This window comes from Carcharodon carcharias, chromosome 16 (genome assembly GCF_017639515.1).
Source record: "Carcharodon carcharias isolate sCarCar2 chromosome 16, sCarCar2.pri, whole genome shotgun sequence".
Taxonomy (NCBI): Eukaryota; Metazoa; Chordata; class Chondrichthyes; order Lamniformes; family Lamnidae; genus Carcharodon; species Carcharodon carcharias.
Window position 1 is genome coordinate 98,430,346 of NC_054482.1, and position 18,518 is coordinate 98,448,863.

Sequence of the window (18,518 nt, forward strand, 5' to 3'; positions counted from 1 at the left end):
AGCTTACAGAATACTAAGAGGCCTGGATAGAGTGGACATGGGGAAGATGTTTCCACTAGTAGGAGAGACTAGGACCCGAGGGCACAGCCTCAGAGTAAAGGGAAGACATTTTAGAACAGAGATGAGGAGAAACTTCTTTAGCCAGAGAGTGATGAATCTATGGAATTCATTGCCACAGAAGGCTGCGGAAGCCAGGTCATTGAATGTATTTAAGACCGAGATAGATAGGTTCTTGATTGGTAAGGGAATCAAAGGTTACGGGGAGAAGGTGGGAGAATGGGGTTGAGAAACTTATCAGCCATGATTGAATGGCAGGGCAGACTCGATGGGCCGAATGGCTTAATTTCTGCTCCTATGTCTTATGGTTTTGAGATCATGAGTAAGGAGAGCTGGTCAACACAACTGTGAGCACTAAAGACTGATAAAAAAACATTCATTGGATGTTATTACTATAATTTAAAAATGCAAACCATTATAGTTTCATCTATCTCATGTGAATTGAGATCTTAATGTTCCAAGATACAGAATTGACAAGTCTATTAAAATCTATATTATATTTTGTACACTAGTACATTTTCAATTTAAAATATTACTCAAAACCAAAAATCAAAGCTATAAAAAGTAGAGGTTTACAACCCCTTCACCACTAATTATTGTACAACATTATAAAATCACATATGGCACAGATTATTCACTGCAAGTCTTGTGAATGTAATCTGTAGAACTATATTTTTAAGTTCAACTGAAAAAAGAGATTTCCTATTGTCTACATACAATATTGTTAATAATTTTGAAGACAAAAAAGATTAGGCAACCTCTTTTGTATAAGTTCCAGATGGCAAGATCACATTAAATGACTTCGCATAATGAAACTTCTTAATATTTATGTAATTTAAAAACACAATTGATGAATTTAGATAGTAAAATACAAATAAAAGATATTAATAGTCTACTTATGCATGCAAATAGACAGATTGATCCTCCAATCCTGCAGGAACATGGCTGCTTCCTTCATAGCTGTTCCTTGGGACTTTTTCCTCTGTGAAAGGCACAATATAAATGTAAGTTATTCTTGCTAGTTTCCAGTGAAGAATTTGTTGGTCGTGGTTGGCATGAACATCCTTGAAACTGCTGTTTAGATGTATTCTAAAAATAGTTTCCTTCATGGCAAAGCGAGGTCTTGATGCAGGCATACAATTGGTTTGCAATGTTTAAAGCATTACAATTTGTTTCAAAATAAATAGTGCAAACCTAAAACAGTGCTTAATGGAGAAAATTCAGAGTCGGATGTAACCAGCATGCAGTCAGAGCTTCCACTTACTATTTGTAAGTATGAAAAAAGTGATCGTTATTCAGTGCATATTCAACTTGTACACTCTACTTTTGCAAAGTCATAAATATAAGTTCCAAAATTCAATGGTCACCTGTATTTGCATAAACAGTTCTTTGAAGTGATACAGTACATTGTTGGCTTATGCAATTAAGTTGCACCATCACGAACAAAACACCAACTATAAACGCTCCTGTTAAAAAAGCTTTTAAAAAAATTCACTCCAAGCAAAGCAAATCTCTACCGTTGTTTTCCATTTTCCCGAACGTCTGCCAGTTGCTTCTTGCAGGCAACCAAAACCTTGTAGCATCCCCTTCCAATCTTATACATCCACATTATATTCATAACATCTAAGCAAATGCTGGCAGCGATCCAAGCAAATTGTGCTCGTAGTCCAAGCTTGTGAAAGGCCTCTGTTCCAAATGTGGAAATCATTTTGCTATAATATGGAGGCATGACGGCAATTCTCACCAGGAAGAATACCATCATCATCAGAAACCCATTAATAATATTTGGCATGGAAGTTTTTGGATAACCTAATGCTTCAAAAAACCACCTGAAAAGCAAAGGGCAATGATGAGAAACACTTCCAATGCAATACCGCAATGAAAATACCATTAAAGTATTTGCATCCTCATCTGTGGCAATTTAATTGATAAGCAGATTATCGGACAACTCTTGATGATCAAGAGGGCTTCAACAAAATACATGGTGCCCCTGCCTCATTTTCAAGCTCAACCTTTCCCTCCCCAGCCATGTCAGATGCTAGAACTTCTTTCTGAAAGCACAATCTTCATGTAAAGATGAGAAAATACGGTATTAAAAGATAGACAACTCACAAAGTTGACTGGGGGTTGCCTGCTGGAAACGCAAAATAAATTACCCTGAAGTATCAGCCAGAAATCTATCTTTTCCAATTCTCCTTTCAAACTTCTACATGCTAGAGGTAGAATTTTGGATAACAGTCTGGGACAGAGTTCCAAAGACCAAGACAATTGTTGTGGAAAGCATAATTGCCGGAAATAGATGCAGCTGTTTTTTTTTCCTAACGAAAATCAGCAGAACTCTGATATCAAACTAGAACAGCTGGTATAAATATGGAATCACAAATTCCTGCACAATTTCATCACAATCTCAAATATTATCGAGGGTGCAACTGAATGAGCTATTGACAGTGATCAATACCATGCTTTGAGGATTCACCCCCCCCCACCCCAACAGGCTTTACAGTCTTCTACATCACCATGGATCTAATTAAAAAACCATAGAGCTGACTGCTTACAAATGAAAAAGATTGGTTTCTTTAGATTAGAGCTCACCAAGCAACATCACAGCTGATCTTTCTTGATCATTTTTATTGATATTAAAAAATGCACAATTTGACATCCAATCACGTCTAGAATTGCTTGCAGTGATTTGGTTGCTGCTCATTTTTCAGATGGAACGTTAAAAATGCTACAGAAAGTGACCTCAATATTTAACATCAATCAATTTTGATAACACCCATTAGGGAATTGAAGAGGAGACAAACAAGCAATCGTTATAATCCAATATTTTGCATCAAAAGATAATTATTGATGAGGAAGATCACTTCCTCCATCTATAAAGATCCTACAGTTGCCCCACAATGTAGCATCTATTTGCTTTTATCATCATCTGTGGGAGTCATATCGACAGCAATATCTAAATATCAGCCACACCCTTGTCTGCGAGTGTCAGTTATGGCTCAGTTGATGGCACATCACAAAGATGTTCAAGTCCCACTCCAGAACACGAGTGCAAAAATCAAGGCCAATACTCCAGTGCAGTACTGAGGGAATGCTGTATTGTTGGAGGTGTCATTTTTTGGATGAGACATTAAACAGAGGTCCTGTCTGCCCCCTGAGGTGGATGTAAAAAAAATTCCCATGCACTAATTTTAAGAGAAGGGGAGTGGGCATCCCCTCTGTCTTTACTGATATTTATCCCTCAATCTACATCACAAAAACCAAATATTTGGCCATCATCACATTGCTGTTGGTGGGAACTTGCTGTGTGCCAACTAACTGCTATGTTTCTTACATTACAAAAATGACTACACTTCAAAAGTACTTCATTAGCTGTAATTCACTTTGGGATGTCCTGCTGTAGTGAAAAGCACTAAATAAATGCAAGTCTTTCTTTCCTACTTGAGGCCAGTATGAGTTCAAGGAGTATTCAGGAACATTACTCTTTGTGCTGGTAATGTAATTGAGAGGATCACACATTGACTAATTTACTACTAAGCCAAAATGGAACTCAGAAATGGCTCAAGTGATTCAGATGTACAAACAACTTCCTATTCACTATGGAATCAAGTCTTACATAATTGATGAGGTAGATACTGATTTGTCATTATCTGACTCTCACTTTTTCTTATCACTATGTAGAGCATCCCATTTGGATGAAAAAAAGCAAACCCCTGATATAAGTAACTGAAATAGATTAATAAGTACTGCGGAACTTTATCCTTGAACAAAAATACAATAATTGATTTTATGAAAAAGTTATTTTCCTATCACTTTCCCATTCATCACTTTCCTCCTTTCATCATTCTCTGCTGTGATCCTTGTGGTGATGGTGCTCCCACAATAGTGTTAGGCAGGGAATACCAAGATAATTGACTCAGCGATAATGAATTAATACTATGTTCAAGTGGAGATATTGTTCTCAATATATTTACCATTCTTCCCCTTCTCAACGGTAGAGGTCACAAAACAGGTTGAATTGTTGCAATGCATCCTACAGACAGTGCAGCTACAGGATTCTAGTGATGTAAGCAGTGATATTGAGTACAGTAGCAAGGACACCAAAGAAGCAGACTGTTTTCTCCTAGATAGTAACAAGCTTCCAGAATGTTGTTGCAGATAAACCATTCAGGCAAGTGGTGAGTACTTCATCACATTACTGACTTTAGCCTCACAGATGAGGAAGAGGCTTTGAAGGGTCAAGAGGTGAGTCTCATCGCAAATTAACTAGGCACTGCCCTAACCTTGTAGCCATGACACCGATTTGGCTAGTCCAATTATGCTTTTGGTCAATCGAGACCTGGGGATGTTAACTGTGGGTGATTCAGCAACAGTGATATAATTGAAAGTCAAGTGGAAATAATCATGCCTTGACACCTGTGTGGTGCAAATATTGTCAAATCAACTTGTGAACCCAAGACTAGATGTCATCCAGATCCCAGCATAAGATGCTTCATTATGAGAATGTTGTGTATGGAGGTGAACACTGTGGAACCATCAGTGAACAGCCTCAATCCTAACCAATGTTCCCTGCAAGCTGCATGCGAGGTGACGCAGCAACCTGGAAGATAACATGGCAACTCGTGAGCGGCTTGCATGTTAAGATGCACAAAGAAAAATTTAAAGGAAACCGTGCTTTCAAAAGGAACCAACCATAAACTACAAAAAAAAACTTAAGAGGGGACATTGCCCATGAACTCATAACAGATGGAGGTCATTGATGAGCTGAATATAAACCAAAGAACCATAGAAAAGTTACAGCACAGGAGGCCATGCCAGCCCGAGGACACCCAGGTGCCCTTTCTAATCCCACCTTCCTGCACCCAGCTCATAGCCCTGCAGCTTACAGCACTTAAGGTGCAGATCCAGGTACTTTAAAAAAGATTTTAAAGTTTCTGCCTCTATCACCAACTTGGGCAGCGAATTCCAGACACCCACAACCTTCAGCGTAAAAAAGTTCTTCCTCATGTCCCCCCTACACCTTCTGCCACTTCTCTTGAATCTATGTTCCCTGGTTCTAGAATTCTCCATCAAGGGAAACAATTTTATCCTGTCCACTCTATCTATTCCCCTCATGATTTTGCACACCTCAATCAAGTCAACTCTCAGCCTTCTTTGTTCTAAGGAAAATAACCCCAACCTATCCAATCTCTCCTTGTAGCTACACTTTTCTAACCCTGGCAACATTTTTGTAAACCTCCTCTGCACTCTCCCCAACAGCATCAGCAAACCTCCCCATGAGGACATTAGTCCCTGCCCTGTTAAGATGTAACCTGTCCTTCTTGTACAGGTCCCACCTGCTCCAGAACCAGTCACAATGCCTCAAAAATCTAAAGCCCTCCCTCCTACACCATTTCTCCAGCCGCGTGTTGAACTGCTCAATCTTCCTATTCTTATGTTCACTGTCATGTGGCACTGGGTGTAATCCTGAGATTACTGCTCTTGAGGTCCTATAGTTAACTCAAAGACACTATCTTGGGGAACTTGTTCTGTAATGTTCACAACCTCAACATTCACTCGCTATTTACTACAGGTAGAAACAGTTTGTGTCATTTATACGTGTTAAATTTCTAATGGTGTGATCACTGCCCACTATTCTCTGCCAGTTTTTCCTCTGTTCAAACAGCAAAAGGAGAAGAACCCAAGCTGGAAAGCTAGAGTTAGCTTAGTTATCATTTGGAACAATGGTGAGGCAGTTCATGACAAAGCCAATGCACAAGCATTTGATAGGTGTTCTCCAGCCGAACATGGTGCACATAAAGGGCATCACGGTCAGATTGCACCCTGGCTGGGTGCTTGCATGATCAATCAACTACTGTTTACAAGATGTAAGATCTTTACAACAACTGGCAGAAAGCAGAAATAGAGGAGATAGAGAAATAGAGGATGCAGGAGAAAAACAAAGAAAAAAAATTACACAGGGCTACATGCATAACCTGAACAATGCATCATGTCCTGGCGAGTCAAAATATGAAGTGTTAGCATAAATTATGATATTAGGCACTAAGTTTTAGTTTTCGCTTTTTCCCCCCCAAAGACAAACTGGATAGCTTTGAAACAACGAATTTGATGGGGTAGGGTACCTCACAGCCTGCCCCATTAGTTAAGATTTTTTGCTTTCAGCCGTTAGCTCAATTTATTTGCTCAAGTTGCTAGAAGTGTGAGCTGATAATGGTATGGCAAGAACAATGGGGCATCTGGAATTTGGTGCATGACAGGACCAACAGCGTAATTTCTTCACCAACGAGATGTAAGGATCAAGAATAAAAGAAGGAAACAAGCAGAGGAAATAGGGTGAATTAGTCAAATTCGGTACAGAAAGACAAAGAGAAGGAATGAGAGATTAGATTAAGAGGAAAGAAAGAAAAAGACAAGCGAAAAGCAAGAATAAGATTTTTTAAAAAATCTAACAATATATTGTCAACAGGAATGAAACTCCAATTTAAATTGTTCCCTTTTTGGCTCTGGGATTTGATTTTTGTTGCAAAATGCTTAATCACTTCATTAAAAAGAATCTTGCACTGTTAAGTAGCTGCCATAACCTTTTAGAGCAAGTTTAATCGGCAATTAATGTGAAAAATGCAACAATAACTTGAATCATACAAGGACATGCCCACCAGGGCTAGTGGTGAAGCAGCAAAAATTATCCAGCAAGTCGTGGGGATTCTCCATTCATGAGTTATCACTTCCTTGTTATGAGTCTCTGGATGATTTACACTCTAATAACGTGTCCAGATTAAACTCAGCATTATTTTGGCAGCACAATATAGGCCTTTTTGTTGTTAAAAAAACAATGACTGCATCAGATTTCAAAACCAAGTGAAGAAGAACTAAATAAGTTATTTCTTCAAAATATTACAGATTACAGCTGTCTGTTTGTTCATAAATACTAATATACCTACCGCTGATTAACAAAAGGAGTTGAAAATTCTGCAACCAGACGGAAGTTAGCAAAATATGGCAGCAATCCTTGTCCCTAAAAGAGTAAGTTAAAAATTCAAAGTTTACCTATAATCAATATCAAATAAATCTGTGCAAAAATGAAGTAATATGATAGCCCAATGCAACATGTGTGTTCAAATACTACAAAATTGATGAAGAAAAACAAATGAAATACTTTGGTCATTTATTTGCCACCAATAATTGACAGTAATAACCATGCTTTACGGGCATAAACAGGATAAAACGCAGATGGTATATTGTGCTATAGGCGCCCATCTCTGTAAGTCTAAAGGTTCATTCCTAAGATAAACAGCATTGTTAATATGTATTTAAACATTGAGCTTGAATATTTGTATCAAATACCAACCAGAATATAGCTGAAAAATAGCTGCACATTTAAATTCATTGCACAAACACACTTAGCTCCCAGGTTATTCCACGTTCATGTTCTATCCAGCCATATTGAAACAGCACGTTGACCAATGTCCTTAAGAAGACCTGTTTATTTTCAGGATAAAGAACACCAGAATTTACTGTGAAGATTGGGACTCCATTCCTTTTCTTTCATTTTTGACCATAAATCTTTTAAGAAATGTTGAACTATAGAGAAAATGGGAAGAGGACACATTTATTTTCATGCTATGGGTAGATAGTGAGTTCATCCGGTTAGAGGGTAATGAATGTTCATCAATTCCAATTCTTGGTAAAGTACAAGCTTACACAGAGTTGAAATGCAAGATTACAAGTCTTTCTAAATACTTAATCCAGTGGGATCCTTCCCATAAAATAAAAAAAAGGCAGATTCAACTGAACTACAATTTCTAATGTAAAACGACTTGGCAGTTCCACTATTATTATACGGCAGGTATAAAAATCTGTTTGAGGCCCAAAGTATAAAAAGCCACTAACTTACAAATTACTCAATGCATAAAGTGCAGAATCTGTATTACTTTGTCATTTTAGATCTTCACAAGAATTCACTGCAGTGAAAATAAAAATAATTCACACTCATGTAGATTCCCACCCTGTGTGCTACATTTAGGATTCTACCACCATCATAAAGGAGCATTTTTGCTCTCCACCTTCGAACCCCTACTCCACCTCCAGGCCATGCCCTGATCAAGCAACAGGTGACACCAGGCATTTATCAATGCCAGTCTGACTAGTTGTAAAATGATAAGCACTAGCATTAACAGAACCTCAAACAAAAGCTTCCAAAATTCATAGGTTCACCATAACAACGATTTGCACTGACTCGAAAATTAAAAAAAACATGGGACTGATTTATCTGTTATTCTTTTAGGCAAACAGCTGTTATCATTATTCGAACTATCTGCAAGTTCCACAGGCACAGGTCTGCAGAGATTAGCGGTGTGCCTCCAGATTTTATTTGAAGTAGTAAAATCTCTGTGCTCCCAACCCAACAAGTTCCCTGCCCGTCTCTGGGCAGCCAGGGTGTCTGCGGCAGAGAGCCAATTTCGTCTAGTAAATGTGGAATGCAGAGCTCGTTAGCTGGGGTGGGGAATTCAGGTATTATAAATGATTTCACTTCACTAATTAATTAATTAATTGTTCTGGGGTTAGATTGCCAATTAAAGGAACTGAACCCTATGATGTCCAAACAATACCTGTATTTTCAAATTTAAAATATATATAATCTTTCCAGGGTAAATTATTTTTAAAATTAGGGCATTAGGGCAAACAGGGATGGGGAAAGTGGGGGGGGGGGGGGGGAGGTGGTTGGTAAAGGGAGACAGATAAAAGGTTTAGCCCAAACACTGCTAGGAACTAAACCTTCCCCTCAGCAATTTCAAAATTCACCACCACAACAAACATTATTCCTTTGTATTTTGTGTTTGGTCCCTGCCAGGAAAGTGACAGGATGTTGGCTACACCTGCAACTTAAGTTACAACAAATCTGTGGCCCATTGCACTTCAAGCTTAATTTTGTCTTTGTGTGCTTCAGGTCTGTAATCAAGACTCTTTTATTTTGAGAACTTGTTACATTGGTACGTACAAAACACTTACAAATGACAACCTCAGCAACTACTTTCTGCTAATTGAGCTATAAGAACAACAAATAGGAGTTCTGCAACTTGGCAGGCATACCATGCAACTTCTTGATCCTGTTCAAAATGTGAAATTCTGTTTCATCTTTAACCTTTATTTCAAAAATAGGCTGCATATTGTGCACAATTCACTAAATTAGCTGCAGCAACTACTAATGTACTACAATGGCTTCAGTGTCCCTTGTTTGGGATGCAAAAATTGGAAATTCAGCTGCTCTCCATTACTAACCAGTGACCTCTGCTGGAAAGCATTGATCCAATGTTCAAATTAACAGAAGGGAAGAGAAGGATCTGAAGACAATTGACACATCGCGCTCTTGATCACCAGAAAGGAAGGGGATCATACCCTTATCTCTAGTGATTTCGAAATCAGTTGTTTGGTCCAGGAGGCATGATCAAGCAGGAATTTCTGAATGAACCATTCCATAGCAACAGAGGTCACGATGGGCCCATCATGTCTATTATGATTTTTTTGCCAAAAGAAGTCCTATTGACCTGCTTGAACATATACGAACACATGAATTAGGAGTAGGCCATTTGGCCCCTTGAGCCTGCTCCACGATTCAATTAAGATCATGGCCTCATGACTGCTATCCTGCCTACTCCGATACCCTTAGATTCTTGGCTAACAAGGGAATCAATCTACCTCTGCCTTAAAAATGTTTAATGACCTTGCTTCCACTACCCTCCAGGGAAGAGAGTTCCATAGGCTCACAATCAGAGAGGAAATTTCTCCTAATCTCCATTTTAAATGGGAGACCCCTTATTTTAAAACCATGTCCCCTTGTTCTGGTCTCTCCCAAAAGGGGCAACATCCTTTCAACATCCCCACTGTCAAGCCCCCTCAGGATCTTATATATTCCATTATATTCTTTCATTCTTCTAAACTCCAATGGATACAGGTCCAACCTATCCTCATAAGATAATCCCCTCATCCCAGGAATCAGCTGAGTGACCCTTCTCTGAACTGCTTTTATTGCAATTATATCCTTTCTTAAATGCTCTCTTCATTGCCCTGAATCTTCCTGTGCTTTGAATATTTATCTGCATTTTTGACATAGTAATTTATACAAAACCTAGGTTAAAGAAATAATTTATTTTTTCACATTTGTACTCTGCCTCTACTTATGAGACCAAATACACTGTTTCCTGTACGGCTTTCTCTTGTTGCACTAACATATGCAGGGAATTATTAGAACTCCCAGGTTTTACTGTTCATCCACACTTTTGAGCACTTTCCCATTTCTTGTTTTGCCTCCCAAAATGCAGAAACATTTCTCCACACTTCATCCACCTGCTACTTGCTGCCCATTCCTTCCTGAGCTCTTCTACAATTTTCCCTGCTGTTGCCAAACCCCAATCTTTTGTGTAATCAGCAGAATGTGCTCTGCATGTTCAAAAAAATAGTGGGTTCAGCACTGACCTCCATGGTAAACCACTTCCAACTCTTATTCAATCTGAGCAACACTTTTTACCCTACTTTTTCTGCCTCTTGCCTGTGAAACAATCTTGTATGGAGCATTATTCCTAACTAAGCTGTATCCTTTTAGGCATCATTTGGCTTAGCAACTTCCCACTTTTCTACAAAAACAATTATTCACTACAGGTGTTAACTTCATTGGTGATTTAAAATCAGCTGGAATTACTGCCATCCTGAAAATTCCCTTACGGGAAAGTATTAAATTCACTTGGATGCAACAACTACTACAACACACCAACAAATTCTAGGCCTGCCACTACAATTGTCTCCAGCAGACCCAAGTGTAATGTAACTGCCAAGACGTGCCAGAAAATAACACATTTGCTATAGCAGTCCGATGAGTTCAGGGTAATATTGTCATTGTGGGCCTGTATAGGACCCAAGACAATTTAACAAACCCACTGAAACAGCAACACAAAGTTGGACAGACAGGAAAGAGAGAAAACTTATCCTCTGACTTACTGTGATCAATTCCATAACAGAACCGCTAATAAATCATAATAAAAACTGTTGGACTGGGTCCCAAAACGCCTTTTAAACAAACATTTTCCTCATCCTGTTCACTGACACTGAAGATTACTTTCCAGATGGGGAAATAATCTATATCCAAGATCTCCTTGGCCAGTCCAACAAGAAACATGTAAATTTGTTTCCATTTGCAGTTGCTATCTTTTGGGAAACAGTACAAAATATGTACTGCGGCAGTACCTATCTGGACTCAATTTCTGGAGCAAAAAGCCCAAAATTAGATTCCAAAGATGACAAATATTTCTACTTGTACATTATTTTATATTTGATTCTCCTTGTTTCCCAGGTAGTGAATAATCAAATTAACCTCATGTTTTCTACACCCATCTTTGCCAAGTGACTAAAAGGACTTTGATAGTGATTACTGGTCCTATTAAATATATTCAATTACTTGAAGTTTGATGTACTGTTTTTCCCCCAAAAAACACACACAGAGGACTCAGAACATGAGTAATGCCATGGTCAGCTCTTTTAACTAGATAAGGCATATATCAAGTTAGACATTTGAAAATTCTCAGCCCAATACATTCTATTTTAGCAATGATTCAGATGTTGTTCAACTCTCTCTGAAAGGCAGCAACTGCCCTCAACACAGTAATTAATCAACAAAATGATAACTGTTGTTGATGGCATCTGTCAATTTATTCACAGATAGTGCTAAATATAGCTGCCTATATATCTTGATGCAATGTTTACACTTTTTAAGAAAAACATAGCATTTCATTGGATAAAGATTCTGGTTTTCCAATTTCCAAATTCCTCAGATAAATGTGCCAGAAGAAAAAAAGAGATCAAGACTTTTACTGAGGAAGGGTTAAGGTCACAAAGCATCTTAAAACCTACGTGGGCTCTAGGTACATTTTTACGAAAGCATCAGTGGAGATAGTTATATGCACTGGCACTTACTTTACTACGATACTCAGTAGAGATTTTTAAATTCTTTCATGGGATGTGAGCATTGCCCATCCTTAATTGCTCTTGAGAAGATGTGGTTAGCCACCTTCCTGAGCCGCTTGCATTCCAGTTTGGTACAATTGAGCGGCTTGCTCAGCCATTTCAGAGGGCAATTAAGAGTCAACCACATTGCTGTGAGTCTGGAGTCACATGTAGGCCAGGCTAGGTAAGAATGGCAGATTTCCTTCCCTAAAGGACATCAGTGAACCAGGTGGGTTTTCATGACAATCGATGATCATTTCACGGTCACCATTACTGAGACTAGCTTTGAATTCCAGATTTCTTTAAAAAATTAATTAGATTCAACTAATAAAAACAAATTCAAATTTCACCAGCTGCCATGGTGGGATTTGAACTTGTGTTCCCACAGCATTGCCTGGGCCTCTGGATTACTAGTCCAGGTGACATTCCACTACAACACCATCTACCACACAATGAAATGTACTCCACTTTCACTCATTCTAATTTTGTAGAGGTGTGAACTGGGACTGGATTTTTAATGATTTATGAGCTCCAGAAAATAGCCTTTGAAAGGGATGCACACCCAGTGGCTCAAAAATAATTTGACACTGAGCTATCAGCAGTACTGCCCAGTAATGAGTTCAAAGATAAAGGTGGATCCTAATGCCACTGTGCAGAAAAATTAGGCTTTTCTTTTCAGCCTCTAAAAAGTCAAACTGTCAAGGAGAAGCTACAGGAAGAGGAAAATTAGTTTGTTAACCAATTGCTTGATCTGCTTTGGGAGGTTTCTCCCACCCAATATTGATTATTGGCACCTGATATTTTGGTCCCAATGACTGAATTCGAGGTATAACATCCGTAACTTCTGCTGCTCACCCTCAAGGGAAGGCACAGGCAATAAATCACACGGCCACTACTGTTGGGAAAGGGTTTTTAGTAATTTAGGAAAAGCTAAAGTCTAGCATGCTGCAAAATTCAAATACTGGAACTATCAAGATAAACATGAAGCTAGACCCAGAATACACACAGTGTGCTACTAGTTCAAAAAAAAGGTATTTGTATAATTGGAGCACATGGATTCCAATGGTGGGGAAAAGATTTGAAAATATCTTTCCCCAGGTATACACAAGTTTAGAAAATGGATGGTCGAGTCAAGAATTCTTAAAAAGATCAGCACACCAGTTATATTGTTAATAGCTTTGCAAACTTATATAGGAACTTTAGAGTTTTAGAAATAAGTAGTTATCACTTTTCCAATTCTATAACTCACTGGCTTTCAATTATACTAAAACAGCTGCAAAACATTCAATAATCATGATTGCAGCAAAAATATTGTTCTGCTTAGTATGCTATTTTTCTACTACCTGACTGTGCTTTTCCTTCAAAGGATTTCAGAACAACTCACATTTAAAGGTTCAGGGGCATTTATTCTTCCGCAATAAGAACAGTTGGAGATTATGGCTTTATCCTTTTGATGTAACAGTTTTTTGTAGGAAGTAAGGCAAAAAGGATAGACCATTCAGCCCAGTGATATTGCTTCATCACATGGCAGCTCACCTTTTCAATTTCTTGTTCCCGCAATACCAATACTTTCCAATAAGTCCCTCCCTTTTAAAAACTGCAATTCATTTGCTGCTATTTATGGCTTTCTCATGACCTTTTGTGTGAAGCACTATTGTTTTGATTTCTACTCTAAAGTTTACAGTGCAGTCACAGGACATTAAAAGTTTTAAAGTTTATAAAAGACAAATATCAATGATTTGGATACCAATAAGCTACTTTTAGAAATTTATTTCACTTGGGCTAAATTATGCAAAAGCTGAAATTCATGAACAGCTTCAAATAATTGGCAAAGGAGGTTGGCATAAATTGTGCAGTTACTCAGAGTGGCAAGTCTAGCTTTCGGATCACTCTAAAAGGAAAGAAAGAGAGCGTGCAGGACGAGAGAGGGAGACAGAGACAAAATCCAAGAGATGGAGACAGATCCAACAGAGGGCGCTGGTGAGAAGTGACTGAAGCATTCTGGGAGAAGTCATCGCAGCCAGCGCAACGCAGGAGGGAATCGAGAAGGACTCTTGCACTCAACAGGAGGAAGGGCATCCAACAGAGGGCGCTGGTAAGAAGTGACTGAAGCATTCTGGGAGAAGTCATTGTTGCCACCGCGACTCAGGAGGGAATTGAGGAGGACCCACTGTCAAAGAACGGAATAGCCCCAAACATTGGGCCTGTTGTGTTTCCATCCCTCCTTCCTCCTCAAACCTAAAAAAAAAGAGGAAGAGGCAGTGCACCAGACCTGCCTTCTGAAAGTGGATTTTAAAGAAAAAGCAGCTGATTGGTGAGTAAATCCTGGGAGCAGACTTGGAGGGAGGAGCACCAGAGCAGTGAATATAAATCTAGCTTACCTCAGGGATTCACGGCCTTGTCTCCAGGGAGCAGACTTGGAGGGAGGAGCACCGGAGCAGTGAGTATAAATCTAGCTTACCTTGGGGATTCACGGCCTTGTCTCCAGGGAACAGACTCGGAGGGAGGAACACCGGAGCAGTGAGTATAAATCTAGCTTACCTCGGGGATTCACGGCCTTGTCGCTAGGGAGCAGACTCGGAGGGAGGAGCACCGGAGCGGTGACCTCAGGGCACAGAGTAACTGAAGCCAAAACTGAAAAAGTGACGTCACAGGAAAATTGTGACCTGATTGGTTGGTAGGAAATCTGCACCAAATTTGAAAAAAAAAACACTGCAAAGCTAATTAATTAATTATCTATGTAGAGATGGCTGGGCAGGTGATGTGCTGTAGCTGTATGATGTGGGAGCTGGCAGATCCCATTGTGAGCCGCGGTGACCACATCTGCAGCAAGTGTTGGTCGCTGGAGGAACTCTGGCTCAGAATTGATAAGCTGGAGTCCGAACTCCGGACGCTGTGGCACATCCGGGAGGGAGGGAGTTACCTGGATGCTTTGTATCAGGAGGCGGTCAGACCCGGTAGATTAAGTACCTCAAGTCCGGTCAGTGGTCAGAGTCAGCAGGATGTGACTACAAGTGAGGCAGGTAGAGGGATCCTGTGTTCAAGAACAGAGGAACCTCAGCTCTTGACCTTGTCCAACAGGTATGAGGTACTTGCTCCCTGTGTTGATGAGGAACAGGGCTGAAGGGAGGAGGAGACAGCTGACCACAGCACCATGGCACAGGAGGCCATTCAAGAGGAGGGAGCAAAAAGAGAAGTGGTAGTTGTAGGGGATTCTATAATTAGGGGAATTGATAGCTTCCTTTGTAAGCAGGATCGAGAGTCCCGCATGGTATGTTGCCTGCCTGGTGCCAGGGTGAGGGACATCTCTGACTGGCTTGAAAGGATATTGGAGAGGGAGAGGGAAGATCCAGTTGTTGTGGTCCACGTCGGGACAAATAACATAGGTAAGACTATGAAAGAGGACCTGTTTGGGGATTATCAGGAACTAGGAACTAAATTAAAGAACAGGTCCTCAAGGGTTATAATCTCCGGATTACTACCCGAGCCACGTGCAAATTGGCATAGGGACGCAAGAATAAGGGAAGTAAACACATGGCTAAAGGAGTGGTGCAGGAAAGAGGGGTTCCATTTCGTGGGGCACTGGCATCAGTATTGGAACAGGAAGGATGAAGATGGATGGTCGAGTCTAGAATTCTTAAAAAGATCAGCGCACCGGTTATATTGTCAATCGCTTTGCAAATTTATATAGGAACTGTAGAGCTTTAGAAATAAGTAGTTAACACTTTTCCAATTCTATAACCCACTGTCTTTCAATTATACTAAAACAGCTGCAAAACATTCAATAATCATGATTGCAGCAAAAATATTGGGACAAATAACATAGATAAGACTAGGAAAGAGGACCTGTTTGGGGATTATCAGGAACTAGGAACTAAATTAAAGAACAGGTCCTCAAGGCTTATAATATCCAGATTACTACCCGAGCCACATGCCAATTGTGATAGAGACGCGAGAATAAGGGAAGTAAACACGTGGCTAATGCAGTGGTGCAGGAAAGAGGGGTTCCATTTCGCGGGGCACTGGCACCAGTATTGGAACAGGAGGGATCTGTACCATTGGGATGGTCTCCACCTGAACCGATCTGGGACCAATGTTCTAGCGAAAAAGGGTAAATAGGGTGGTCAACAGGACTTTAAACTAGAAATTGGGGGGGAGGGAAGGGTAAAACTGCAAGGAATATGACTAATGGGAAACAAAGCAGCAGGTTAGCGTTGGTGGGGTGGATTCAACTTCATGGAAAACTATGAAAAAACTGAAAAGAAAGGAGAGCTCAAGAGAGGCTATTAAAGTCTCCAGGAAAGGGCTAGGAATCTAACTTCAAGCACATCAGATAAAGGGACGACAATGAGAAAGGGGACAGGAAATACAGGACTGAAGGTGTTGTATCTGAATGCACACAGTATACGAAATAAGGTAAATGAGCTTGTGGCGCAGATTGACATTGGCAGGTATGATGTGGTGGGTATCACGGAGACATGGCTGCAAGAGGGTCAGGACTGGAAGCTAAATATCCAAGGATATACGTCCTATTGAAAAGATACGCAGGTTGGCAGAGGGGATGGGGTTGCTTTGTTAGTAAGAAATGAAATTAAATTGATAGCAAGAAATGATGTAGGGTCAGATGATGTAGAATCTGTGTGGGTAATTGAGAAACCGCAAAAAAAACCATAATGGGAGTTATGTACAGGCCTCCGAACAGTAATCAGGATGTGGGGCACAAGATACACCAGGAGATAGAAAAGGTGTGTAAGAAAGGCAAGGTTACAGTGATCATGGGGGATTTCAACGTGCAGGTAGACTGGGAAAAAGGTTGGTAGTGGATCCCAAGAAAAGGAATTTGTGGAATGTCTACGAGATGGCTTTTTGGAGCAGCTTGTGGTGGAGCCCACTAGAGAACAGGCAATTCTAGATTTAGTCGTGTGTAATGAGACAGATTTGATAAGGGAGCTAAAGGTGAAGGAACCCTTAGGAGGAAGTGACCGTAATATGATAGAATTTACCCTGCAATTCGAGAGGAAAAAGCTGGAATCAAATGTAACGGTATTACAGTTGAATAAAGGCAACTACAGAGGCATGAGGGAGGAGCTGGCCGGAATTGACTGGGAGATGAGCCTAGCAGGAAAGACAAGATCAGCAATGGCAGGAGTTTCTGGGAGTAATTTGGGAAACACAGCAAAAATTCATCCCTAGGAAGAAGAAGCATACTAAAGGGAGGACGAGGCAACCATGGCTGACAAGGGAAGTCAGGGACAGCATAAAAGCTAAAAAGAGAAAGCATACAATGCAGCGAGGGGCAGTGGGAAACCAGGGGATTGGGAAGCCTACAAAGACCAACAGAGGACAACTAAAAAAGAAATAAGGAGGGAGAAGATTAAATATGAGGGTAAACTAGCCAGTAATATAAAAGAAGATTGCAAGAGTTTTTTTAGATATATAAAGGGTAAGAGAGAGGCAAAAGTGGACACTGGGCCGCTGGAAAATGACGCTGGAAAAGTAGTGGTGGGGAACAAAGAAATGGCGGAGGAACTGAATAGGTTCTTTGCATCAGTCTTCACAGTGGAAGACACGAGTAACATCCCCAAAGTTCAAGAGAGTCGGGGGGCAGAGGTGAGTATGGTGGCCATTACCAAGAAGGTGCTAGGAAAACTGAAAGGTCTGAAGGTGAATAAATCACCTGGACCAGATGGATTACACCCCAGAGTTCTGAAGGAGATAGCTGAAGAGATAGTGGAGGCGTTAGTGGTGATCTTTCAGGAATCACTGGAGTCAGGGAGGGTCCCAGAGGACTAGAAAATTGCTAATGTAACCCCCCTGTTTAAGAAGGGAGCAAGGCAAAAGACGGAAAATTACAGGCCGATTAGCCTGACCTTGGTCGTTGGTAAGATTTTAGAGTCCATTATTAAGGATGAGATTTCAGAATACTTGGAAGTGCATGGTAAAATCGGGCAAAGTCAGCATGGTTTCATCAAGGGGAGGTCATGCCTGACAAATCTATTAGAATTCTTTGAGGAGGTAACTAGTAGGTTAGACAAGGGAAAGCTAATGGATGTTATCTACATGGACTTCCAGAAGGCCTTTGACAAGGTGCCGCACAGGAGGCTGCTCAGTAAGATAAGAGCCCATGGTGTTAGAGGCAAGGTACTAGTATGGATAGAAGATTGGCTGTCTGGCAGGAGGCAGAGAGTGGGGATAAGGGGGTCCTTCTCAGGATGGCAGCCGGTGACTAGTGGAGTTCCGCAGGGGTCAGTGTTGGGACCACAACTTTTCACTTTATATAGTAATGATCTAGATGAAGGAACTGAGGGAATCCTGGCTAACTTTGCAGATGATACAAAGATAGGTGGAGGGACAGGTAGTATTGAGGAGGTGGGGAGGCTGCAGTAGGATTTGGACAGGTTAGGAGAATGGGCAAAGAAGTGGCAGATGGAATACAATGTGGGGAAGTGTGAGGTCATGCACTTTGG

The 18,518-nt window shown here is 40.4% G+C and overlaps 1 protein-coding gene across 1 annotated transcript in view; it reads right to left on the reverse strand.

The window, feature by feature from the left end:
• Window positions 1-249: 249 nt before the first annotated feature.
• Window positions 250-18,518, reverse strand: part of tlcd4a (TLC domain containing 4a) — a 59,711-nt gene continuing 41,442 nt past the window's right edge. The window contains exons 7-8 of the mRNA XM_041207635.1: window positions 6,999-7,072; window positions 250-1,886 (exon numbers count right to left, since the gene is read on the reverse strand). Of these exons, the coding sequence (XP_041063569.1) occupies window positions 1,571-1,886; window positions 6,999-7,072 (390 nt within the window). The 3' untranslated portion in view covers window positions 250-1,570. The remainder of the gene's footprint in view (window positions 1,887-6,998; window positions 7,073-18,518) is intronic.